The sequence below is a fragment of the Eubalaena glacialis genome, chromosome 17, assembly GCF_028564815.1.
Source record: "Eubalaena glacialis isolate mEubGla1 chromosome 17, mEubGla1.1.hap2.+ XY, whole genome shotgun sequence".
In the NCBI taxonomy this organism is placed as follows: Eukaryota; Metazoa; Chordata; class Mammalia; order Artiodactyla; family Balaenidae; genus Eubalaena; species Eubalaena glacialis.
This window is the reverse complement of record NC_083732.1, coordinates 70378886-70405660: the sequence shown is the minus strand read 5'-3', so window position 1 is coordinate 70405660 and position 26775 is coordinate 70378886. Positions and strand designations below refer to the sequence as shown.

The following is a 26775-nucleotide window of genomic DNA, read 5'->3' as shown; positions in this document are numbered from 1 at the left end:
CAGTTGTTAAGTTTCTTCCCAGGTGTGTTTTGACGGCTAAATTAAGCCTGCCTATTAGTTTAGTCCCACTAGGGACTTTTGCTGCCTGTAAAATCTTGCATTGCTGAACGCAAGTTGTTTTTATTATGAATATGAGTAATTTCAATACAGTAGTTACTATACCCCTAAATCCATTAATCTCTCCTCCACTCAACTTTGGTTTAAAAAATCTGTAGTCTTTAAAGACTGATAATTTAGAGTTCACCTATCACTTGGCATTTTTTGAATCATTGCTGAATTTGCCAGGGAATGCTTACCTATAAACTACTCATCCCTCTTAGGTGATAATTACCCCTCCTGGAATGACCCAAAACTTGCACGTTACACATTCCCTTTTGCATATGTATATCAAGATTATATTAGCAATGTATGATTTCTAAATTGAGAACTGAAGACTGAAGCTTCTCTCTTGCCTTTACCTGAAACAGTTAAGTAATAACCCAAAAAAGCAAGTGAGTTTTCAATCACATTCTTGAAATCTACTCTAATATCATCCATTTCAACATAATCAAATTCCTCAATAAGTGGGTAGACTAAAAATCTATTTAGTAATCCTTTGTAGACTTCTAGATTCTAGCAAAAGCTACAACTTTTTTCCTACTAGGCTTACAAAGAACTCTTTAATGATTGACTTCTATAAATTGCCCTTTGTCTCCTACTGGGTGGAAGTTACCACAGAGGGTGCTCTGTTTAATTGCTTTTCTTTCATGGTCAAAAGTAAAGATTTATCACCAGTAGGCCTGACACCTACAGTCATTTTTGCTTTCAGAAATAAATTCTTTAATATTTAATTGGTCACACAATTGGAGTAAAATTACTACGTAGAGGGTAATTTGAAATACAATTAATTTGTAACTGTAATTATAAAACTGTAGTTGTAAAGTATGAATTATAATTAGGAGATGGTATGATATATATTAGTGGACTGTTGTCAATACCACACATGGAATACTATATATGCAAAACATTTTAAGAAAAGACATGATACTATTCAAATAGATGACTTCCTATTTAATTCCTATCAAGTGTTTCTTGAGAAAGTACTCTGTTCATACGAATTTATTAGATACTGTGATGTAGGGTAGACGTGGTCGTTGCAAATGAAGACCAAGACATGGTTTCTGTTTTGAGGGGTTTATACTCTGGCTAGAGAAGTGGAATGCAGTTATATGAAAGAGCAAGAAAATAATATATGACTACAAATAATCAAGGGTTAAGCAAGTACTAGAGGTTTAGAAAAGGTGAGATGGAAAAGGTATGGTTGACATTCTTCAATAAAAATAGCTGCTCTTCATTGAATGGCTATTAAGTGTCAGGGATTTTATATGCATTATGTTTAAAATAAAAAAATAATGATAGTACTAAGTGATATGGGCCATAATCTGGAATTGTTTCTCTTTCTTAAATTAGAGTCTATTCATTCATCCTTCTAAGCATCCATCTATATACATCCATTTATCCATACAAGGTATCCGTAGTTTGCCAGTTCTGGAGCCTTGTAAATTCTGAAGTGTGCTATCCTAAAAGTATCTTCCATGAAGCAGAAGGTGAAATGTTTCTTAATCCACGTGGAATACCACATATTAAGAGGAGATAACTCCTCAATATCATGTAAACATTCTTAAAAGTCTCTTACCACAACTGAAAACAAAAGAGCTTTCCATAGCTGTTATATTCCCTCTTTTCAAACATCTAATCCACAGTTCTCCAAAGCAAAGTAGAAACAAAAGTACTTTTAAAGATACTTCAAAGCTAAGTGTTAAACTAATTAGCACACATCTATGAAGACCTGAAAGCGTCAATATACCCTGATTGTACACAAGGATTTCATTTCTATTGTTACCACAAAGAGAAATGCCATGAAACAGCAAACTGTCCCAAAGTAAATTCCCTCACCACACTGGGACTGTTTCCTGGTATATAAAGTGAAGGGGTTATACTAGAGGAGAGGAATTAGAACTGTGTTCCTCAAAGCGCCCTTAGGGACCACTGGAGGATGGCAGCACCTGCTACCCCATGTCCCCTCTCCCATTCAATCAACATGGGTGTGTTTTAATCATACTCATTTATTTGATATACTAGAAGATTTCATTTGTACTAAGTGATTTCAGCTTAAAAACACTTTGAGAACCACCAGGTCTTTCTAAAATTCCATATAGCTGGCTAGTTCTACAGATCTCTGAAAACATAAGACAATAAGAGTGAATCATAATTAACCTGATTATTCTGCTACACAGAAGAGAAGTGTAGATTTGAATATTTGGAATTGCTTACCAGAATAAAATTCCCTCCAGGCTAATTTATTCTAATTATAGAATGACTCAAATTAGAGAATGTTACTAATTAGCTGTGAATGTGTGGTGGTAAAACAAAAGCTTGTGTACACTGCTCTTTTTTGCGGGTAGTGACTGAAGGGAATGTGATTTCTTTGCCAATTCGAAGTCTCCTCGTCTGAAACTCCATGTTGTATGATGAAAAATATATCTTAGAATGATTTGTTATTTAAATAACTATTAACGATTAAAGGTTAATTTTACATTAGCAATAGCAAGAATCTAGTTTTAAAATGCCCAAATCTAACCCAAATGAGAGACTTATGTCAATTTCCTGTGTATAATAATAACATATTTTATTTGGATTTGTATCTGCTTATATAAATGAGGTTCATTTACAGTTTTGATTCTCATTAACAAACCATTTATGCCACAATATTTTATTTGAATTTTAAAATATGAATGTTTTACTATTTGAATTTTAATATCCATTTAGACAACAAACTAGTCTAATTCCTGGAGCATTCTCCTTATAATATAGCAGAAGCATATTGCAAGAGCTTTGAACGTTCATGTTTTAATTCATTTGAAGAGGCCATTATCTACTTGTTTATCCATTCATCAATCTATCATTCATCCAGCCCTCCCTCCATCCGTCCCTTTACCAAATTTTTCCCCTGGAAGATAGATAATTATATTTCAAGAGGATTTTTTTCTTGAACAATAACACAGATTCACTTATTTATCCACTTACTGGTGCAGAGTTTCCATTTGGTCCTCTTGATCTAACCATTCTCCCTAGGACTTCGACACCATCTAATGTGATATTAGACGATGCATTTATTGCCTTCTCACCCACTTGCTTGCAGTCAATAACCACTTTGGCCAAAGTCTTGCTGACAACAACATGTAGCTGATAAAAGTAAAGATGTTTTAGAAGGTAAGAAGCAGGAGAAAATGTCAACCAAATTTACATAATTGCATGACTCATCACCAAAAAGTATGGAAGAGAAAAGAAGGTATTTTGTCACTATGTGTTTTGCTTAAGGAAAAAGGTTCTACTTTTACCATTTCCATGATTGTCCCACATTCAGGTACCATCTCTATGTTGTTTTTTTTTTTTAAACACTAATGAAATCTCACATGCTTTTCATTTCCCCTGTAATATTTCTTGGCTACTTTGTGACTGACTCTGCCTAACCAAGAAAAGAATCATGTCTAGATGAAGTTGGTAAATAAATGACAATAATTCCAAAGAAATGCTAATGGGACTATTTTGAACCATGAACTAATAAATCATCTGCATCTCATGTGTTTTTAAGATACCTTGTACTTCTGGTTGCACAGTCCTATTAAACCAGAAAAAAAAAAAACCCATTTTTATGCAACTTTTCTTATGCAAAAAAGAGTCAGAATTTTGTTATGCAATTGTTCTTATACAGTTATGGTATTCAAAACCCCAGAAAGTAGCAAAGTTGTGTAGATTAGATAGATCTGACCACATTCTACATCAAGAGACAGAAGCCAAGATGAAGACTGCTTTGCAACATCCCTTCCCTCCCTCTGACAGGACAAGAAGGTCATGGTTAAGAAGCAAAGCTTTTTGCAGTACCACTTAGTAAATTCTCTGCTCTCAGGCACTCTTGGTGTTGCATTCCTTAACAGCCCAGAGATCAGTGGGATTATTCACTAAACACAAAGGAAACAGTAAAGTTTGGAAGGAAGCATGTCTACTCCAGTGATCACCAAAACGAAGTGTTTCAGAGATGTGAAATGTGAATGAACAGAGTTCTATCATAAGTGCCAGGTTAAAATAAGAACAACTAAAGTCAGGTTTTACCAGCTTCCCCCGGGTAACTTATATAATGGCAGTGATGGGTTGTCTGTATATATATATATATATATATATATATATATATATATATATATATGTCTCAGGGCAATTTGTCTACATATTTCAACATGATTTGGCTGCTGGTATTTATCTATATCGGTGGCCAGGTAGACCAGCAATCCTTCCTACATCAGACATAATGTAGTGAACTAACAACTATCTGCTAAATAATACAGTACCCTCTACTACATGGTTCCTCAAAGTAAGAACCTGGACCACTTCTGTGGTAGGGAACCAAAATTTGCCATCCCAAAATGTCTCTTTGGTATGCGGATTGTTTCAAGATGAAAACAATCAAGGCCCAAAAGACTCAGGAAGAAACTTTGACCTTCCTTCTAACTGCCTAAAAGGATTTAGACAGAAGTCCTGTTCCCAGAACAGAGCTATCACCAGAGATATCTGCAAAGAATATAGGCTAGGTATGGTGGGGGAAAATCTGTGTCCCATTGTCTCTGCAGGCCCAGCAAATATTTATTTACCAAACATTTGCTTTTCCATCTCCATGTGAATTACCTTCCTTCCCTTTGAAGTCCCAAACTACCACCCGCAAAATCCTCTTTTGTCTTTAGCTGAAGATGGTATTTAAGGTGAAGCTTTCGGCTATTTTGGTGAGATACTCAGTTTTTCCTGGGTCTCTCCCGTGTATACATGTTATTAAATTTTGTTTGAGTTTTTCCCGTTAATCTGTCTCATGTCAATTTAATTCTTAGGCCAGCTAGAGGAACCTAGAAGGATAGAGGAAAATATCTTCCTTCTGACACTATAAATATCCCCTGGGGTACTGGATAAAAATGTACATTTTAGGGTCCCATCCCAGAACTACCAAATCAGAATGTTGGGGCATTGTTTACAAGCCCCACAGGTAATTCTTACTTCGGGTGAAGTACGAAATCCAAAGCTGTACGGATTTTTTGTTTTACTATCTTCTGTTGCTTTGCCCACAGCAAATAGAATAAAGAACATATGCATACAAGGCATTACTCACCTTGTGAAAGCTTCCATAGAAAATTTTCCTAATTTCAGGTCCTTCAAAAGTAACAGTTTGAAAATCCCCACTGTAGTCATGGTTGAAATATGTTAGGGTTTTCCCACCATCTAATCAAACAAAGGAAAATAAAAACGTTTGAGAAAGTATTAAAATGGGTAATTTTTTAAAAAGTCAACTCAAAATAATGTAACCTTTGTTTTCAGGCTGTGTTTAGGACAAAGTGACGAGTAGGTAAGGAAATGACCTATAGTCCTTGGGTTGCCCCAGGCTTTCAATTGGCCAGATTAACTAACTTAACCATGTAGTGATGGTGATGAGACAAGGACCCTGACATATATTGTTCCTCTGTAGTTCCTTGCCTATACTCCCATTCCCACTACGCTTTTGGGAGATGGTTGTCTGAAGTTGGAAGTAGAGGCAGACAGAAAGGAAAAATGAAGTTAATCAAATTGTTGCCAGAGCTGCTCCAGATCTTTGCTCAAAACCCATCAACCGTCTAACCCGCACCTTTGGCAGGAATGTCCGTGCTCAAAAGCTGCCAACCCTCCACCTTTAGCAGGAGTGAACATAAATTTTTAAGTTAAAAGGTCCAGAGGTAAGAAAGGAAGGTACAAAAAAACAAAAAACACAAAAAAACAGATGGAACCAGCTGGGACCAAGATGATGATGAATCTGACCTCCAACAGACCTTGAGTCCCATTATACGGTGATTTACTACTTTAGCATGTTACCTACACCTACTTACTGGCAGCCATTAAGGACCAAAAAAGGATAAAAAGGAGGTGGCACCCCAGTCCCTTGGAAAAAGCCCTGCCCCTTCCCTGGTTGACTAATGCCTATGCTTCCCCATCATCAGCCTCACTCCTCCTCTGTCTTTACTTTTTAAAATTAAATCACCTCACACCAATCAGAATGGCCTTCATCAAAAAATCTACACACAATAAATGCTGGAGAGGGTGTGGAGAAAAGGGAACCCTCCTGCACTGTTGATGGGAATGTAAATTGATACAGCCACCATGGAAGACAGCATGGAGGTTCCTTAAAAAACTAAAAATAGAACTACCATACGACCCAGCAATCCCACTACTGGGCATATACCCTGAGAAAACCATAATTCAAAAAGAGTCATGTACCACAATGTTCATTGCAGCTCTATTTACAATAGCCAGGACATGGAAGCAACCTAAGTGTCCATCAACAGATGAATGGATAAAGAAGATGTGGCACATATATACAATAGAATATTACTCAGCCATAAAAAGAAATGAAATTGAGTTATTTGTAGTGAGGTGGATGGACCTAGAGTCTGTCATACAGAATGAAGTAAGTCAGAAAGAGAAATACAAGTACCATATGCTAACACATATATATGGAATCCAGAAAAAAAAAAAAGGTGGTTCTGAAGAACCTAAGGGCAGGACAGGAATAAAGACGCAGACGTAGAGAATGGACTTGAGGACACGGTAGGGGTAAGGGTAAGCTGGGACGAAGTGAGACAGTGACATGGACATATATACACTACCAAATGTAAAATAGATAGCTAGTGGGAAGCAGCCACATAGCACAGGGAGATCACCTCGGAACTTTGTGACCACCTAGAGGGGTGGGATAGGGAGGATGGGAGGGAGACACAAGAGGGAGGAGATATGGGGATATATGTATATGTATAACGGATTCACTTTGTTATAAAGCAGAAACTAACACACCATTGTAAAGCAATTATACTCCAATAAAGATGTTTAAAAAAAAAAAAAATCTCTCTCCTCAGGTGGGTGAGAAGTTGATCTGTGAACTTAGTTCCCACTTCTCCTTTCTTTAGCCACTGAATAAAGCTAGTGCTGTGTCAATCTCGGCTTCGGTTTTGCTATTCACCTACTTAAACCCAAAAGGAAAAAGAACACTCCTCCTCCAAGGCAGAGAACATGGGCCAGGCTAGGCCCCGAGCAGGGTTCATACAACTTAATTCGGCAACAAAATCTTAAGAAATAAAAACCAGACTCTTTGCCTTATTTAACCACTGAAGCAACCAGTTTTCCCAGGACGTGTAACTTACACTGCCCCAAAATAGTGATATTTCAGCGTGTCTTTTATTATGAACAAACAAACAAGTAAAAAAAAACCTTCCTACTCTTGAGTACTTCATGTTACAAGGAATATATTTTATTACAAAAAGAGAGGGGGCTTCCCTGGTGGCGCAGTGGTTGAGAATCTGCCTGCCAATGCAGGGGACACGGGTTCGAGCCCTGGTCTGGGAGGATCCCACATGCCGCTGAGCAACTGGGCCCATGAGCCACAACTACTGAGCCTGCGCGTCTGGAGCCTGTGCTCCGCAACAAGAGAGGCCGCGACAGTGAGAGGCCCACGCGCTGTGATGAAGAGTGGTCCCCGCTCGCCGCAACTAGAGAAAGCCCACGCACAGAAACGAAGACCCAACACAGCCAAAAATATATAAATAATAAATAAATAAATAAATTAAAAAAAAAGAGAGAACATTTTTCTCACTAATTCATTCCCCGGTTACAATTAAATTTTTCATTCTGCTTTCTAAAGGAGCAAGTAAGTATTAATCATTTCAAGAGACTTCTTTGTTTTCAAGTCCTGGTTGTATATAGAGTTAGCAATTTACACCTTTTTAATCTACAGCTTTCCCTTAGTTTCAAAATCAATACAAAATGCTTTCACAATGTTTAGTTGTTGATTTATTTCCATGTACTGAAATGTCCTTTAACAAATACTAGTTGGAAATAGCTTAAAATACTTTTCTTATCCAAATGTTCGAGTTAATACCTAACAATAACCACCAAGTTTTCATTCCCAGATTGACTGGGATCCTAAACTAAAAATATATTTAGAAAACTCAGGGACATTAACCAAAAACTTGATAATTCTCTTAAGTGATAATCATTTGTGACATCCAAGAGTAAAGGTTAAGAACTTTCCTTTGTTGTTTCCTCCTCAACTTTCCAATCTCCAAACAATGGAATTTCTCATTCACAACTATTCTCTTTTCTTTCTGGACTTACTCTCTAGATGATCTCACATATGCAACTTTCAATTTTATATCTCCATCCCAGAATTCTTCCCAAAATACGCTGCTGCCAATCTGACATTTTTTTCTAGGATATGAAAGAGGCATTGCAACATTGTGACTTAAAAGAAATATATATTTGTTATTCAGATGACCAAAATATATTTCTCATATATACTTGGTCTTTGTCTAGGGTTCCTGCCTTGCAGCTCCTAAAACCCTCGGAATTTCCTGTGGTAAGAACAAAAAATGTGCCTTTTGTTATGTTAATACAGTGGCTTTTGGAAAGCCCTTAGGTAACCTAAGGATAAGGGCTGGTTGCCTGGAGAATCAGTCATGTGACGAGAGGGTTAGAACTTTCAGTCCCCCTACCCCCTCCAACTTTTAGGGAGGGGAGAGGGGGTGGAGACTGAGTTCAATTGCCAATGGCCAGTGAGTTAATCAATCATTCCTATGCAATGAAGCATCCATAAAAACCCAAAAGGATGGGGTTCAGAGAATTTCCAGCTTGGTAAACATATGGAGGTGCTGGGAGAGTGGTGCAGGTGGAGAGGGCATGGAAGCTCCCCACCTCTTCCCCATGCCTTGCTCCTGAGTTATATCCTTTTGTAATAGACTGGTAATCTAGTATGTAAAATGCTTCTCTGAGTTCTGTGAGCCACTCTAGCAAATTAATTGAACCCGAGGAGGAAGTTGTGGGAACCTCTGATTTATAGACTGTGGGTCAGAAGTACAGGTAAAAATCTGGACTTTCAGTTGACATCCTGAGCTGGAGCGGGTTGTTGGAACCTCCAATTCGTAGCTGGTAGCAGCCTGAGCTTGCCACTGGTGGCTGAAATGGAGGGGGAGGAGGGCAGTCTTATAGGAACAAGCCCTCAACCTGTGGACTCTGATGCTACCTCTGGTAAATAGTGTCAGATTGGAGTTGAATTCTCAGATACTCTGCTGGTGTCCAAGAATTGCTTGGTGTTGTGTGGGAGCCTCTCCTCCACCCGCCACGCCCAACACACATGTTGGAGTTGGGCCCAGGAACCCAAAAGAGGCATCTTACACTTATCATATCCATATAGGAAAAGTGACTTCAGATCCCACCCCTCCCACTGATCCTCCTCTGCATCAAGTTGCAAGCTCTTCCTAGAGTCAGCGTGTCTCAGGAATTGTCTTTCTCCACCTTGCTCACTACTGAATCCCAGAGCCTGGCATTGGCAAGCAGTAGGAACTCGATGGATATTTGTTGAAAGAATGAGTAGATAAATGAATGAATCAACTATCACATAGTCCATTATTAGTATTTACAAATAGCTTAAAATAAGTGAGTTACTCTACCATACACACAAACCAGGCAAGATGACATGCCACATACATTACTCATACATGTGTGTGCAAATGTTTTATAAATAAATATACTTACTATCTAAAATGACTCCAACCAATGGGTCAGAATTTTTATTTAAAATCTCCCAAAGAGCAAATGGCTCCTCTGGAGTATCAGGAAGAATCCGGAATAGAAAACTGATTGTATAGTCAGAGGGCAATCCTTCTGGATGTAAATATCTGAAAATAGAAAGAAAACAGTATATTTTATTATATCCCTCTTTAAGAAGTTATTTATATGATTATAAAAGCAAATACACTTTCATTATACAGGATGTGAAAAAACAGAAAAGAAGAAAATAACAGATCACCATTACCCCATTCAGAAGTGATCACTCTTTTGGTGTCGTGCATTTCCCTCCAGCCTTTAAAGAATGTCTGTAAGTATTTGTCCAATTTATATAATTTTGCCCCTTTCTTTTCTTAGCACCATTTACTACATATTTCACATTTCCTTAAATATTTTTAAGGGCATGATATTTAATATCTGCACAACCTTCTCTTGTTTGGCTATTCCATAATTTATCTGACCAGTCACTTCTTATTAAACATTTAAGTAGTTTCAAGTTTTAGTATTATAAATAATGTTTATCTACAGTCCCTTTATAAAACTTAAGACATTGTCACTTTCTACCACATGTTGTTGTTAGTTGCATTCCTGTCTGTGCTATGTGCTCTGATGCACCATCTAAATCCACCTTTAAGAATTGAGAATCGACTAATCCTGCTTCTGGGAGTGATGTCTGCAGATAGCTCTCAGACACCAGTTCCCTCAGGAATGGCCTCAGCAGATGAGGGGTGCCTCTCCCAAGGTCATGCCAACTTTATTATGGTGCCTCTTTTCAGTGACTAGTCTTTGAGGGGATATAAGGACCAGAGCCTCTCATTCCAAAGGAGATAACTCCATTCTAAGAACTCCTGTGTGTGGGTCAACTGAGGCTTTTACTGAAACTGCTTCATAGCTTGACTTCTCTCCTTTGCCCTATCCTACTTCCTTCTGTTCCCTTCCAGAAGAGCACAGCCTCATCAACTTCCCACACACTAATCTCCACCTTTGGATCTGCTTCCTGGGGAACCCAACCTGCTACATCATCTTACCTCTCTAACAGTTAAGTGGATCACTTACATACTTTAAAATTTTTCCCTCAAGCAAGAGATATAGGCTTTTAGATATATAGGAGACCCATAATATTTATTACTCAAACTGACAAATTGGTGAATAGGTGGGAATTTAGCATAAATTTAAAAGTGAAAGTTTGATTTGCATACATTAAATATGTATGTATTCATTCATTCAATATTTGTTGAGTGCCTACGATGTACCAGACATGGTAATATGCATTAAGATACATCAGTGAATCAAACTGGCAAGGAACCTTCGTATGAGAACTTGAATTTGAACAGGGTGAATTATACAGTTTATTAGAAGGTAATAAGTGCCATCAAAAACAACAACAAAAAGCAGCAATAATGGGGATTGGGAATGCTAGAATGCATTATTTTGCCATTTTAATTAAAGTCATCAGCATTGGCTTCACTTAGAAGGTTCATTGAGAAGACTGCATTTGAGCAAAGGTTCACTGAGAAGGTCACACTTGAAGAAAAACTCATAGGAGATGAAGACATCCAGCCAGTGCAAAGATACTAAAGTGGGGTGTGTCTGGTATATTTTGAGAATGGACTAAAAGAAACAAGAGGTAAAGTCAAAGAGGTAATAGCTACCCAGAAAATGTAGGGCTCTTTGGCCATTCAAGAGCTTTGACTTTTATGCCAAGGGGAATGAGGAATCACTGGCAGATTTTGGAGTGACATGATCTGATTTATACATCAAAAAAAAAAAAAAAAAAAATCATTCTGACAGCTACTTGGAGAACAGACTCCAAGAAGGCAAGGGTAGCAGCAGGAAGACCAGTTAGGAGGCTGCTGTAATGATGTAGGGAAGAGATGATGGTACCTCATACCAGGGTGATGACAATAGAGGTAGTGAGAAGGAACAGACAATTAGGATACTTTGGTGGATTGATGTGGGGCATAAGAGAAACAGAGGAGTCCAGCTTCTTTGCCTAAGAAACTCATTAAATGTAGTTATCATTAAGACGAAAAAGGTCATAGGTGAAACTGGTTCTGGAGGTAGGATCAGGGATGTGGTATTGAACCTATAAAGTATGAAATGCCTATGAGACATCCAAGTAGAGATATCTAGTAAGCAATTAAATATGTAGGTCTAAATTTGGGGAAGTATATCTGGACTGGAAGTATAAAATTTAGGAGTCCTTGGCATGTAGATGGGGTTCAACACTACAATACTGAAAAGATCACTAGGAAGAAGGGACAGACAGAGAAAACAAGGAGGTCTTGAGCAAGTCCTGGTCCCTCCAACATAAAGAGGTGGAGGAGAAAAGAAGAGCCAGCACTGAAAAGGAACAGCCTGTAATGTAGACAGAAACTAGAGGCAGTGTGTGTCCCAGAGGCCCAAGGAGGAGAGTGAATCCAGGAGGAAGATATGATCAACTGTAGAAAATGCTGGTGACAGGTCGAGTGAGATAAAGGCTGGGAACAAGTGAATGGATTTAGCAAGGTGGGGGGTGAGGGCATTGCTGGCCGGATGAACAATTTCAGTGGAGTGGTAGAAGATTTTCCTTCTGGCAATTCTCATTTTTGTCTAGGCCTCCAGGAATGATTTTCAAATATCCATTTTAATATTCATCACTAGACAGTGTAAAAAAACCTGCCGAAAGGTAACATCAGATGTTGGATTTATCTAAAACAACAGATAGTACTGTAATAAGTTTGAATTCAATAAACAGTATTTTGGAAGAAGGTAGAAAAGCAACTTGTTTACAAATTGGACAGATTAATTTAATACTTGAAAATGATCTCCCCCACATTTTCATGCATATGTGCAGACTATATCAAAATGTGGACACAGAAAAAGTTTCACATTAAAATACTGAAGGCATTTTGAGACAAAAAAAAAAAAGAATATTTGGAATGTAAAGTAGCAGGTGACATCTTGAGAGATGACCCCTTAAATCAGGAACTCCTAATTTGTAATCTCAAGTACCTCTGGAGTTTTCAGAACTGCTGAAATAGCGCCAGGAATCCCTAGGTGCATCATAGATTGTAGAATAACTAGATAATGTAATTTTTTTAACACCTTAATTGGAATATAATTGCTTTACAATGTTGCATTAATTTCTGCTGTATAACAAAGCAAGTCAGCTATATGTATACATATATCACCATAACCACTCCCTCTTGCATCTCCGTCCCACCCTCCCTATCCCACCTCTCTAGGTGGTCACAAAGCACCGAGCTGATCTCCCTGTGCTATGCAGCTGCTTCCCACTAGCTATCTATTTAACATTTGGTAGTGTATATATGTCAATGTTACTCTCTCACTTCGTCCAAGCTTACCCTTCCCACTCCCCGTGTCCTCAAGCCCATTCTCTACATCTGCGTCTTTATTCCTGTCCTGCCCCTAGGTTCATCAGAACTTCTTTTTTTTTCATTAGATTCCATATATATGTGTTAGCATACGGTATTCGTTTTTCTCTTTCTGACTAACTTCACTCTGTATGACAGACTCTAGGTCCATGCACCTCATTACAAATAACTCAATTTCATTTCCTTTTTATGGCTGAGTAATATTCCATTGTACATATGTGCCACATCTTCTTTATCCATTCATCTGTCAACAAACACTTAGGTTGCTTCCATGTCCTGGCTATTGTAAATAGTGCCACAATGAATATTGTGGTACATTACTCTTTTTGAATTATGGTTTCTCAGGGTATATGCCCAGTAGTGGGATTGCTGGGTCATATGGTAGTTCTATTTTTAGTTTTTAAGGAACCTCCATACTGTTCTCCATAGTGGCTGTATCAATTTACATTCCCACCAACAGTGCAAGAGGGTTCCCTTTTCTCCACACCCTCTCCAGCATTTACTGTTTGTAGATTTTTTGACGAAAACCATTCTGAGCGGTGTGAGGTGATACCTCATTGTGGTTTTGATTTGCATTTCTCTAATGATTAGTGATGTTGAGGATCCTTTCATGTGTTTGTTGGCAATCGGTGTATCTTCTTTGAGAAATGTCTATTTAGGTCTTCTGCCCATTTTTCAATTGGGTTGTTTTTTTGATATTGAGCAGCATGAGCTGCTTGTAAATTTTGGAGATTAATCCTTTGTCTGATGATTCATTTGCAAATATTTTCTCCCATTCTGAGGGTTGTCCTTTCGTCTTGTTTATGGTTTCCTTTGCTGTGCAAAAGCTTTTAAGTTTCATTAGGTCCCATTTGTTTATTTTTGTTTTTATTTCCATTTCTCTAGGAGGTGGGTCAAAAAGGATCTTGCTGTGATTTATGTCATAGAGTGTTCTGCCTATGTTTTCCTCTAAGAGTTTCATAGTGTTTGGCCTTATATTTAGGTCTTTAATCCACTGTGAGTTTATTTTTGTGTATGGTGTTAGGGAGTGTTCTAACTTCATTCTTTTACATGTAGCTGTCCAGTTTTCTGAGAACCACTTACTGAAGAGGCTGTCTTTTCTCCACTGTATATTCTTGCCTCCTTTATCAAAGATAAGGTAACCGTATGTGTGTGAGTTTATCTCTGGGCTTTCCACAATGTTCCATTGATCTATATTTCTGTTTTTACCCAGTACAATACTGTCTTGATTACTGTAGCTTTGTAGTATAGTCTGAAGTCAGGTCGCCTGATTCCTCCAGCACTGTTTTTCTTTCTCAAGATTGCTTTGGCTATTCGGGGTCTTTTGTGTTTCCATACAAATTGTGAAATTTTTTGTTCTAGTTCTGTGAAAAATGCCATTGGTAGTTTGATAGGGATTGCATTGAATCTGTAGATACCTGTGGGTAGTATAGTTATTTTCACAATGTTGATTTTTCCAATCCAAGAACATGGTATATCTCTCCATCTGTTTGTATCATCTTTAATTTCTTTAATCACTGTCTTATAGTTTTCTGCATACAGGTTATTGTCTCCTTAGGTAGGTTTACTCCTAAGTATTTTATTCTTTTTGTTGCAGTGGTAAATGGGAGTGTTTCCTTAACTTCTCTTTCAGATTTTTCATCATTAGTGTATAGGAATGCAAGAGATTTCTGTGCATTAATTTTGTATCCTGTTACTCTACCAAATTCATTGATTAGCTCTAGTAGTTTTCTGGTGGTATCTTTAGGATACTCTATGTATAGATCATGTCATCTGCAAACAGTGATGGTTTTACTTCTTCTTTTCTGATTTGGATTCCTTTTATTTCTTTTTCTTCTCTGATTGCTTTGGCTAAAACTTCCAAAACTATGTTGAATAATAGCGGTGAGAGCGGGCAACCTTGTCTTGTTCCTGATCTTAGTGGAAATGGTTTCACTTTTTCACCATTGAGAATGATGTTGGCTGTGGGTTTGTCATATATGGCCTTTATTATGTTGAGGTAGGTTCTCTCTATGCCTACTTTCTGGAGAGTTTTTATCATAAATGGGTGTTGAATTTGGTCAATAGCTTTTTCTGCATCTATTGAGATTATCATATGGTTTTTATCCTTCAATTTTTTAATATGGTGTATCACATTGATTGATTTGCATATACTGAAGAACCCTTGCATTCCTGGGATAAACCCCACTTGATCATGGTGTATGATCCTTTTAATGTGCTGTTGGATTCTGTTTGCTAATATTTTGTTGAGGATTTTTGCATCTGTGTTCATCAGTGATACTGGCCTGTAGTTTTCTTTTTTTTGTGACATCTTTGTCTGGTTTTGGTACCAGGGTGATGGTGGCCTCGTAGAATGAGTTTGGGAGTGTTCCTCCCTCTGCTATATATTTGGAAGAATTTGAGAAGGATAAGTGTTAGGTCTTCTGTAAATGTTTGATAGAATTCGCCTGTGAAGCCATCTGGTCCTGGGCTTTTGTTTGTTGGAAGACTTTTAATCACAGTTTCAATTTCAGTGCTTGTGATTGGTCTGTTCATATTTTGCATTTCTTCCTGGTTCAGTCTCGGAAGGTTGTGCTTTTCTAAGAATTTGTCCATTTGTTCCAGGTTGTCCATTTTATTGGCATATAGTTGCTTGTAGTAATCTCTCATGATCCCTTGTATTTCTGCAATGTCAGTTGTTTCTTCTCCTTTTCCATTTCTAATTCTGTTGATTTGAGTCTTCTTTTTTTTCTTGATGAGTCTGGCTAAATGGTTTATCAATTTTGTTTATCTTCTCAAAGAACCAGCTTTTAGTTTTATTGATCTTTGCTTCGTTTCCTTCATTTTTTTTTCATTTATTTCTGATCTGATCTTTATGATTTCTTTCCTTCTGCTAACTTTGGGGGTTTTTTGTTCTCCTTTCTCTAATTGCTTTAAGTGTAAGGTTAGGTTGTTTATTTGAGATGTTTCTTGTTTTTTGAGGTAGGATTGTATTGCTATAAACTTCCCTCTTAGAACTGTTTTTGCTGAATCCCATAGGTTTTGGTTCATCGTGTTTTCATTGTCATTTGTCTAGGTTTTTGATTTCCTGTTTGATTTCTTCAGTAATCTCTTGGTTATTTAGTAGCCTATTGATTAGCCTCCTTTTTTTTTTCTACAGTTTTTTTCCTGTCATTGGTATCTAGTCTTGTAGCATTGTGGTCAGAAAAGATACTTGATACTATTTCAATTTTCTTAAATTTACCAAGGCTTTATTTGTGAGCCAAGATATGATCTATCCTAGAGAATGTTCCATGAGCACTTGAGAAGAAAGTGCATTCTGCTGTTTTTGGATGGAATATCCTATAAATATCAGTTAAGTCCATCTTGTTTTATGTATCATTTAACGCTTCTGTTTCCTTATTTATTTTCATTTTGGATGATCTGTCCATTGGTGAAAGTGAGGTGTTTAAGTCCCCTACTATTATTGTGTTACTGTCAATTTCCCCATTTATGGCTGTTAGCCTTTGCCTTATGTATTGAGGGGTTCCTGGGTTGGGTGCATAAATATTTACAATTGTTATATCTTCTTCTTGGATTGATCCCTTGATCATTATGTATTGTCCTTCTTTGTCTCTTGTAATAGTCTTTATTTTAACGTCTATTTTGTCTGATATAATAATTGCTAATCCAGCTTTCTTTTGATTTCCATTTGCATGGAATATCTTTTTCCGTCCCTTCACTTTCCATCTGTATGTGCCCCTAGGTCAGAAGTGGGTCTCTTGTAGACAGCATATAGGTCTTGTTTTTGTATCTATTCAGCCAGTCTATGTCGTTTGGTTGGAGCATTTAATCCATTTACGTTTAAGGTAATTATCAATATGTACGTTCCTATTACCATTTTCTTAATTGTTTTGGGTTTGTTTTTGTAGGTCTCTTCCTTCTCTTGTGTTTCCTGCCTAGAGAAGTTCCTTTAGCATTTGTAGTAAAGCTGGTTTGGTGGTGCTGAATTCTCTTAGCTTTTGCTTGTCTGTAAATGTTTTAATTTCTCCGTCAAATCTGAATGAGATCTTTGCTGGGTAGAGTAATCTTGGTTGTAGGTTTTTCCCTTTCATCACTTTAAATATGTCCTGCCACTCCCTTCTGCCTTGCAGAGTTTCTGCTGAAAGATCAGCTGTTAACCTTATGGGGATTCCCTTGTGTGTTACTTGTTTTTCCCTTGCTGCTTTTAATATTTTTTCTTTGTATTTAATTTTTGATAGTTTGATTAATATGTGTCTTGGCGTGTTTCTCCTTGGATTTATCCTGTGTGGGACTCTCTGTGCTTCCTGGACTTGATTGACTATTTCCTTTCCCATATTAGGGAAGTTTTCAACTATAATCTCTTCAAATATATTCTCAGTCACTTTCTTTTTCTCTTCTTCTTCTGGGACTCCTATAATTCGAATGTTGGTGCATTTAGTGTTGTCCCAGAGGTCTCTGAGACTGTCCTCAATTCTTTTCATTTTTTTTCTTTATTCTGCTCTGTGGTATTTATTTCCACTATTTTACCTTCCAGGTCACTTATCTGTTCTTCTGCCTCAGTTATTCTGCTATAGATTCCTTCTAGAGAAATTTTTATTTCATTTTTTGTATTGTTCATCACTGTTTGTTTTCTCTTTAGTTCTTCTAGGTCCTTGTTAAATGTTTCTTCTATTTTCTCCCTTCTATTTCCAAGATTTTGGATCATCTTTACTATCATTATTCTGAATTCTTTTTCAGGTAGACTGTCTATTTCCTCTTCAGTTGTTTAATCTGGTGGGTTTTTACTTTGCTTCTTCATCTGCTGAATATTTCTTTGTCTTCACACTTTGTTTAACTTCCTGTGTTTGGGGTCCTTTTCACAGGCTGCAGGTTCATAGTTCCCACTGTTTTTGGTGTCTGCCCCAGTGGGTGAGGTTTGTTCAGTGGCTTGTGTAGGCTTCCTGATGGAGGGGACTGGTGCCTGTGTTCTGGTGGGTGGGGCTGGATCTTGTCTTGCTGGTGGGAAGGACCTCTTCCGGTGGTGTGTTTTGGTGTAAACAAAACACACATAGTAAAACCTTACTATGATTTTAGGCAGCCTCTCTGCTAATGGGTGGGGTTGTGTTCCTGTCTTGCTAGTTGATTGGCATGGGGCATACAGCACTGGAGCTTGCTGGTCATTGAGTGGAGCTGGGTCTTAGCGTTAAGACAGAGATCTCTGGGAGAGCTCTCGCCGATTGATATTACATGGGGCCGGGGGCTCTCTGGTGGTCCAATGTCCTGAACTCGGCTCTCCCACCTCATAGGCTCAGGCCTGACACCAGGCCAGAGCACCAAGACCCTGTCAGCCACACAGCTCAGAAGAAAAGGGAGAAAAAGAGAAAGAAAAAATAATAATAATAAATTTTTAAAAATAAAACTAATAATAAAAAAAGAAGAAGAGAGCAACCAAACCAAAAAACAAATACACCAATGATAACAAGTGCTAAAAACTATACTAAGATAAACATAGAAATCAGAAACAAATCAGCCACAGACAGCAAACCCCAAGTCTATAGTTGCTCCCAACGTCCACTGCCTCAATTTTGGGATGATTTGTTGTCTATTCAGGTGTTCCAGAGATGCAGGGTACATAAAGTTGATTGTGGGGATTTAATCCACTGCTCCTGAGGCTGCTGGGAGAGATTTCCCTTTCTCTTCTTTGTTCGCACAGCTCCTGGGGTTCAGCTTTGGATTTGGACCCGCCTCTGCGTGTAGGTCGCCTGAGGGCATCTGTTTCCGCACAGACAGGAGTGGGTAAAACAGCAGCTGATTAGGGGGCTCTGGCTCACTCAGGCCGCGGTCGGGAGGGGTATGGAATGCGGGGCAAGCCTGTGGTGGCAGAGGCCAATATAACTTTGCAACAGCCTGAGGCGGGCTGTGTTTTATCCTGGGGAAGTTGTCCCTGGATCACGGACCGGCAGTGGCGGGCTGCACAGGCTCCCGGGAGGGGAGGTGTGGATAGTGACCTGTGCTTGCACACAGGATTCTTGGTGGCTGCAGCAGCAGCCTTAGCATTTCATGCCCGTCTCTGGTGTCCGCGTTGATAGCCGCAGCTCGTGCCAGTCTCTGGAGCTCATTTAGGCGGTGCTCTGAATCTCCTCCCCTCGCACACCCTGAAACAATGGTCTCTTGCCTCTTCGGCAGGTCCAGACTTTCTCCCGGACTCCCTCCTGGCTAGCTGTGGTGCACTAGACCCCTTCAGGCTGTGTTCACGCCACCAACCCCAGTCCTCTCCCTGGGATCCAACCGAAGCCCGAGCCTCAGCTCCCAGCCCCCGCCCACCCCGGCGGGTGAGCAGACAAGCCTCTTGGGCTGGTGAGTGCTGGTCAGCACCGATCCTCTGTGTGGGAATCTCTCCGCTTTGCCCTCTGCACCCCTGTTGCTGCGCTCTCCTCCATGGCTCTGAAGCTTCCCCACCACCCACCTCCTGTCTCCACCAGTGAAGGACCTTCCTAGTGTGTGGAAATTTTTCCTCCTTCACAGCTCCCTCCCAGAGGGGCAGGTCCCGTCCCTATTCTTTTGTCTCTGTTTTTTTTTTTTTCTTTTGCCCTTCCCAGGTACATGGGGATTTTCCTGCCTTTTGGGAAGTCTGAGGTCTTCTGCAGCGTTCAGTAGGTGTTCTGTAGGAGCTGTTCCACAGGTAAATGTATTTCTGATGTATCTGTGGGGAGGAAGGTGATCTCCATGTCTTACTCCTCCACCATCTTGAAGGTCCCCCCAATAATGTGATTTTTACATCAACTATATGGAGTTGCTGTTGTGACTTCTCCAGGATAAAAACCATCTGAATTCATGGCACTAGCTTAAAATGGTTCAGGGTGTGGATTCTGGGATCTTCAGGTGCAAATCCCAGGATGGTCTTCAACAAACTATGTGATCTCACTCAAGTTATTTAGCTTCTTTATGCTTTAGTTTTGTTATTTATAAAACCAAGATAATAAATGACTCTACTTCGTAGAGTTATTGGGAGGTTTGAGTGAGTTACTAGCATTTAGAACAATGCCTGGTCTGTGGTAGTGCTATGTAAGTACTAACTATCTTTATATTTTTCTGAGATGAACAAATATGAAACTTCAACCAGCATTATGTGTAGGTCTAACGTTTTTAAAGAAATCTAAACATCATCTGCTCTATCCATCATGGAAAATCCTGCTGGGAATTATTACAGCATATTTCTGGTTGATATCATTTCCACATTGAGATATAATAAACAATAATTGACTTTAGTATCTTGCAATGGAAACATACTTGGTTGGCTGGGAAACCAGGGCATCTTTATGAAGTTGATAACAAGGATACACATTGAAGGTACCAGGCTCCATAGAAACCCCTTCCACCGATGAAAATTCCTTTTCAACCAAACCAAACATTTCCATCATCTTAAATCCTTTAAAAAAAAAAAAAGGAAAGAAAGAAAAAGAAAAAAACAGAGATAGAGAAAAAGAATAAACAGGCACTTTAGGATTTTAAATTTCAAAATTAGTCTATTAAGTGAAAAAATCTGGACCCAAAATGGGAGTTATTTAATATATTTGTATTTGGAAAATTTGCAAAACTGCATACCTGCAAGATCAATGTCATCCTTATGCACCAGTGGGCAGGCTGGAAGACAAAACAAACAAGATAAAACCCTAATTTAGATATTTTCCAAACATATTCTTTCCTTGTCCTGAGAACAGAAAGCTAACATAATCTTTACAGAAGTCAGTTGTGGAGGGAATCCAAACCACATGTGGCTACAGTTTTCTGTGGATTCCTAAAGATTGAAACACTCTCACTTCTTCTTTTAAAACCAAAGGGTCCCAACTTCCTTCTCCTCTCCTGGGTCCATTAAAATCGATGGTGGTCACTTGATAGCATGTCTTGGGAGAAGTCCCACTTCTAATGTGTTACCCTGATGAGTAGACTTAACACATTTTTGAAAACTATCTGCTATAGCTGTTTAAGAGAGTTGTTTTTAAATACAGACCCTCGTCTTTTTAGGGAAAGTCTTTATCAACCTAAAACCCTGAACCAGGGAGAGGTGAGGTTTACTTCCCTTATGCTCAAAACCACAAAACTTAATGTCTGAATAACAAATAGCTCTCCAAGTCAATTTTCTTTCTTTGGATCAGGACGGCACTCATTATTTAACTGGTATAAATATCTCAGCCTTTAAGCAATGTAAGTGCAAATTCCAAAGAACTAACTTGCTGACGCGGTTTCACAGACAAAAGTAATCAACTCATCTTCAATTTTCTTAAAGGCGTCGAAGTCATCCACAAAGAAGACATGCCGGGCGCTGGGCTTACTGCCAATGTTAACCAACTCTGAGTAATCTGCATCAGCCACGCCGACTGCAAAAATGCTGTAGCCTGTGGTAAAAGGGGAACAGATTTCTGATGACTCTAAATCACAGCAAAAACAAATAATGCAATATAAGACACGTCCAAATGTTTAAAACATGTTTATTTAGGAGGGCCAGTGGGGGTGGATAATTCATTCTTTACAGTTCATCAGAATTCTGCATGCACATAATTCACTATATGATAATTAACCCATCATCCCCTAAAAAAAGTTTCCACTTTAAAGAAGCTTAAGAGAGTCAGTGTTTGAGACAAAATAGTTACCATTTCAGTAACATCTTTATTTTTGCATATTTTTAATAATGATTTTAGTATTTATGAGAAAAAGTGCAATTGAAACAAAAAAACAGGTTTTTTTGGCGTTTTTTTTTTTTGTTTCGTTTTCAGAAGTAGAAACTGAGATATTACAGGCTTAGAAGCCTGAGGTGGGTCACAGTTCAATGCTTGGCAAATACATATTAAGCTAGTCTTTGCTTATACAGATCTTATAGAATGTAATCTTCACATCTTGTGTTCTCCATTTTACAAATGAGGAGGCTGAGGCTGAGGAGTTTCTGTGATCAGTTTCCCTCCCCTGGTCCTTTTCATAGTATTGCACTTAATTTTCTTTTTTTTTTTTTTTTAATTTTTGGCCATGGTATTCTATTTATTTATTTATTTATTTATTTATTTATGGCTGTGTTGGGTCTTCGTTTCTGTACGAGGGCTTTCTCTAGTTGTGGCAAGCGGGGGCCACTCTTCATCGCGGTGCGCGGGCCTCTCACTATCGCGGCCTCTCTTGTTGCGGAGCACAGGCTCCAGACGCGCAGGCTCAGTAGTTGTGGCTCACGGGCCCAGTCGCTCCGCGGCATGCGGGATCTTCCCAGACCAGGGCTCGAACCCGCGTCCCCTGCATTAGCAGGCAGACTCCCAACCACTGCGCCACCAGGGAAGCCCTGCACTTAATTTTCTTTTTTTTTCTTTTTTTTTTTTTCTTTTTGACCACACAGCATGACAGGGATTGAACCCATGCCCCCTGCAGTGGAAGCATGGAATCTTAACCAATGGATTGCCAGGGAAGTCCTGTAGTGCACTTAATTGATGGAGTTTCTTATATAGGGCATCCTGTATGTAACAAAAGTACTGGAGAAAATACAGCAAAATAATAGATTTGTAACCTGGAAACTTTTTAAAATCACATTGTCCAGTTAATATTAAGAAAGATTTAGAAACATTTAAGTCATGCTGATGTAGCCTATAAATGTGTATTCAGAAAACAAGGCTAACTGTATTATTGGTAGCCACTATTGCTTATCTATGTAAAACTTACCATCTGATTGCATCTCCCTGGAGATCTTGTTCACATCATCTTGTGATCTTCCATCAGTTATAACCACGATGACCTTCGGGATGCCTCTTCTGGTCCCTGACTCTGCAGTAAACAAGGTATCTCGGACATGCTTAATTGCTTTTCCTGAAACAAAGGAAGGCAAAAATTCAATTTCATTCCCTCCCTTGATAGAGATGGGAGAGTTGGAACAAAGTTCTTAAGTCAATGAAAAATCTTTTTTAAAAAAAATCTATGTTACTATGCTTCAAAAAGAAGTCATTTCAGTAATTAGTAATAATTATTTTGGGCCTTAGCTGAGCTTCTTGTGGTCTTACCTGGGCTTCTTGTGGTCTTACCTGTTTTTGTATTTCCTCCTTTGTACGAGATATGTTTAATTGCATCAAGAACAGTCTCTTTGGTTTTGTAAGAGTTAAGTTTAAATTCTGTCCTGGGGTCATCAGTGAACTGAACCATTGCAACCTAGAGAGAGAAGGTGTGTTCATTTTTTTGTATATTGTAGACTTCCTCTCTGCCAGAGAGCACACACTATAGCATGATTACAACTACAGTTTTTTTAAAAATTAATTTATATTTTTTATTTTTGGCTGTGTTGGGTCTTTGTTGCTGCGTGCGGGCTTTCTCTAGTTGCGGTGAGCGGGGGCTACTCTTTGTTATGGTGTGTGGGCTTCTCACTGCAGTGGCTTCTCTTGTTGCGGAGCACGGGCTCTAGGCACGCGGGCTTCAGTTGTTGTGGCTCGAGGGCTCTAGAGCGCAGGCTCAGTAGTTGTGGCACACGGGCTTAGTTGCTCTGTGGTACGTGGGATCTTCCCAGACCAGGGCTCAAACCCGTGTCCCCTGCATTGGCAGGCGGATTCTTAACTACTGCACCACCAGGAAGTCCTACAACTACAGTTTTAATTTCTTTTTTAACCCAGTCCACAATTTCCTTGGTTTAAACCATACAAGTTACATACCAAATCTGACGACGTCTTAACAAAGTACTTTTCAGGAAGTAGTTTATTTTAAAAATCTCTCCCTAAAGCATGAAGACCTTTTGCCATCTCATTTGACAGATGGGAAAATGGCAGCCTAGATCTTCTATCTTGACAAAGTTCAGAGAAAGAATCGAAGTTGGACTCTTTACAAGGATTTCTTTATGAAACAAACCTATGAAATAATTACTACTATTCTACCATTTTACGGATCAGGAAACTGAGGGACAGAAAGCCAAGTAATGTACCCAAGATTACTAGAGTAGCCACTGGCAGAACCAACAGCTGAAGCCAGGTAATTCTACTTCAAAATCTGTGTTCTTAATCACTGCAATATAAACCATCCTGGCTTCATTTCCTACAATTTGCTTCTATTCCTGTGCAACTGTGGGGACACTTTAAATTTATTATATTTTTTGTTTGTTTTTCAGAATTATGAAAGGGCTTCTTTTTGGCTTTGTGAGCCTTCAATTGCTACCAGCTTATCAAGGTCTATTGCAAATGTCGTCATCTTTAGGAAACCTCTATTCAAAACAAATTTTTCCCTCCCTGAAATGCCTGAGCATTTTATCTATTCTTCTCTTCTGGTTCCCCTTACATCCAAGTTTTCTCAGCCATTCTTCCAAGACATATTTTCAATCTATTCACTTTAGTGCATCTCATTGCTACCACCCTAGCCCAGGCCTCCATCATCTCTGTGTTGGACCATGAGAGCAGCATCCCAGGTGGTCTCTCCACTTCCACTCTCACCTTTATTAGTACTCACACTCCACGAAGCAGTCAGAATGATCTTTTTTAAAAAGCATATCAGATCTTCTCTCCTTAAAACTTCCCAGTGGCTTCCCATTGTATTTAGGATGATACCCAACTTCTTCAGTGGGTCATAAGACTCAAGGTGATCTAGCTCTGTCTACTTCTTCCACCTCTTCTTCTCCCCCCAGCCCCCCACATGCTCATCCACTATATTCCAGCCTCAAGTTTTAGCACCTGAAGCCTCAAAACTCATTCTCGACTTCGGCCCTCTGCACTTACTACTTTCCCTGTCTGGAAATTCTACTTTCAAATCTTCTCAGCATCATTCACATCTCAGTTCAGAAGCCACCTCCTCAAAGAAGACTTTGTGGATCACGCAATTTAAAATAAACTTTGGTAAATTTAAATCTCAGTTCGAAAGCTTGCATCCCTACTTTGTGAATTTATTTGTTTGCCAATTTGTATCTGTCTCTCATCCTCCTCCTCTCCCTACCATGAAATTAGGGACATGTCTGTCATGCCCATTATGACAGTACTGTACCTAACCAAAATAAGTTCTCAATAAATGTTTGTTGAATGAATAAATTAGTTTTCTATGTTCTACTTGTTCTGTAGTAATATGTGATGATGACCTCTCTCTTTCAAGATTTTAACATCCTCGAGGGCAAAGAAAATACTGGATGTTCCTTTAGAGAGATACTCTATCCTAGTATATAGAAGACACATCTGCTGACATGGCCATTCTAACCTGTCTTAGTTTGCTGAACTCAAGCGCTTTTAAGGATTAGCATCTTCTCAAGCTCTGTCACACACCAGGAAGCTGCTTCTAAACTCAGACTTGTCTATACTCTCATTTAGGGTTGGATCCAACCAGGATAGTTCTTTACCCATATTCCCTCACAAGTAGCCATAATAACAGCTTGGAATAATTTTTTCATGCATAGAATGAATTAATGATTGATCTATCAGCCTTACTTGAGTTCCATCTGCACCTATCTTGTCCAGAGCTCCAACAGTGCTATACAGGAAGTTAATGATCTTATTGAAATTTTCATCACCAATACTCCAGGATCCATCCACCATAAACACCAGGTCGGCTTTGGCAGCTTTACATACTGGAGACCAAGAATGAATTTTGAATCAGGGAAAAGGGAAGAACACAGTAGTTATGACACCAACAAAGCAGATAATGGTTTCCCTCTGGTAGCTACAGCCCGAAGGAAAGATATACATCTTACTCCAACCTCTTGCTCCTGACCATCATGGCTCTCCTATACCCAAGTTTCCTAGTCATGACAAAGAAGCTTTAATCAAATGTGTGGAATTAAAGAGAAAAAAATCTACCAATCTCAGCCCCAAAGAAGAGAAATGGGAAGAATGAAAAATGTAGAACTAAAGTGATTTAGAGGCAGAAGCGTCAGCAAACACTCTAGTGCCTACTGATTAGAAGGAAATCCAAGCTACCACTCTGTGCACCCTGCCCTCTGCTTATTGAATTAACAATGTGAGAGAGATTCAGCTTCCAGGAGGAAGGCATGTCACACAATGAAAGCAGATTAATCTAAAACTTGATATGCATTTGGACTGAGGCCATAAGCAAACTTTAATGCCAGTCTTGCTCAAAAATCCTGTCTATGCCCTTCTGACACCCAGTGATGCATATCAAGAAATGCACATTATGCTAGCTCAGGGAAACTTTTATCAGTAGGTAATACTGATATCAATGTTAAAAAACAAGCAAAAAACACATTAACAAAAACCTATTCCACTGAAAGCATTTTTTAATAGTCTTGTATCACGTGCTGTTTCAGATTATCTATGCCTCTCTTCCCCTTCATTAGTGTAGACCACAGTGGTTAACACTGTTTTATGATGAAACAAACAATTTAGTCTTTAATAATCTGAATCTTTTCATCTTAGGCCATTTGCACACAAATATTCTGTGAGCTAATGTACCTTTCACCTTTCTTTAGGAAAAAAAAATTTACTTGACTTTTATTTTATTAAGTGGAACTTTACTCCCTTAAAGCTATTTACGATGTAAAATAAATCATCTCTGAGTTAGTACTCCAGGGACAATAAGGATTTGGTAAGGTTGTTCTCATGAGCTCCACGATGTATAAAATTTTACCTATTTATGGTTTGAATTTAAAGCTGAAAGGGACCACAAGATCTGATAATTATAAGCTTACAAAAGAAAACCTGGTGTTCTGTTTTCAAGGAAAGATAAAATCTAGACTAGGATTTACCTTTGAAATGAGAGCAAAATCTATTTGAAAATATACTCAAATTGAAGAACTTACTTAATACAACAAAGAAAAAAAAAGAAC

At 38.7% G+C, this 26775-nt stretch overlaps 1 protein-coding gene across 4 annotated transcripts in view; it reads right to left on the bottom strand.

Annotated features, from left to right (window-relative positions):
• COL14A1 (collagen type XIV alpha 1 chain) overlaps positions 1–26775 on the bottom strand; it is a 238104-nt gene that overhangs the window by 72112 nt on the left and 139217 nt on the right. For all 4 annotated transcript variants that reach the window (XM_061172169.1, XM_061172166.1, XM_061172167.1 and 1 more), the window contains exons 25-33: positions 25421–25560; positions 23057–23180; positions 22701–22844; positions 21236–21400; positions 20610–20648; positions 20295–20433; positions 9634–9776; positions 5192–5301; positions 3067–3225 (exon numbers count right to left, since the gene is read on the bottom strand). In XM_061172169.1, the coding sequence (XP_061028152.1) occupies positions 3067–3225; positions 5192–5301; positions 9634–9776; positions 20295–20433; positions 20610–20648; positions 21236–21400; positions 22701–22844; positions 23057–23180; positions 25421–25560 (1163 nt within the window). The remainder of the gene's footprint in view (positions 1–3066; positions 3226–5191; positions 5302–9633; positions 9777–20294; positions 20434–20609; positions 20649–21235; positions 21401–22700; positions 22845–23056; positions 23181–25420; positions 25561–26775) is intronic.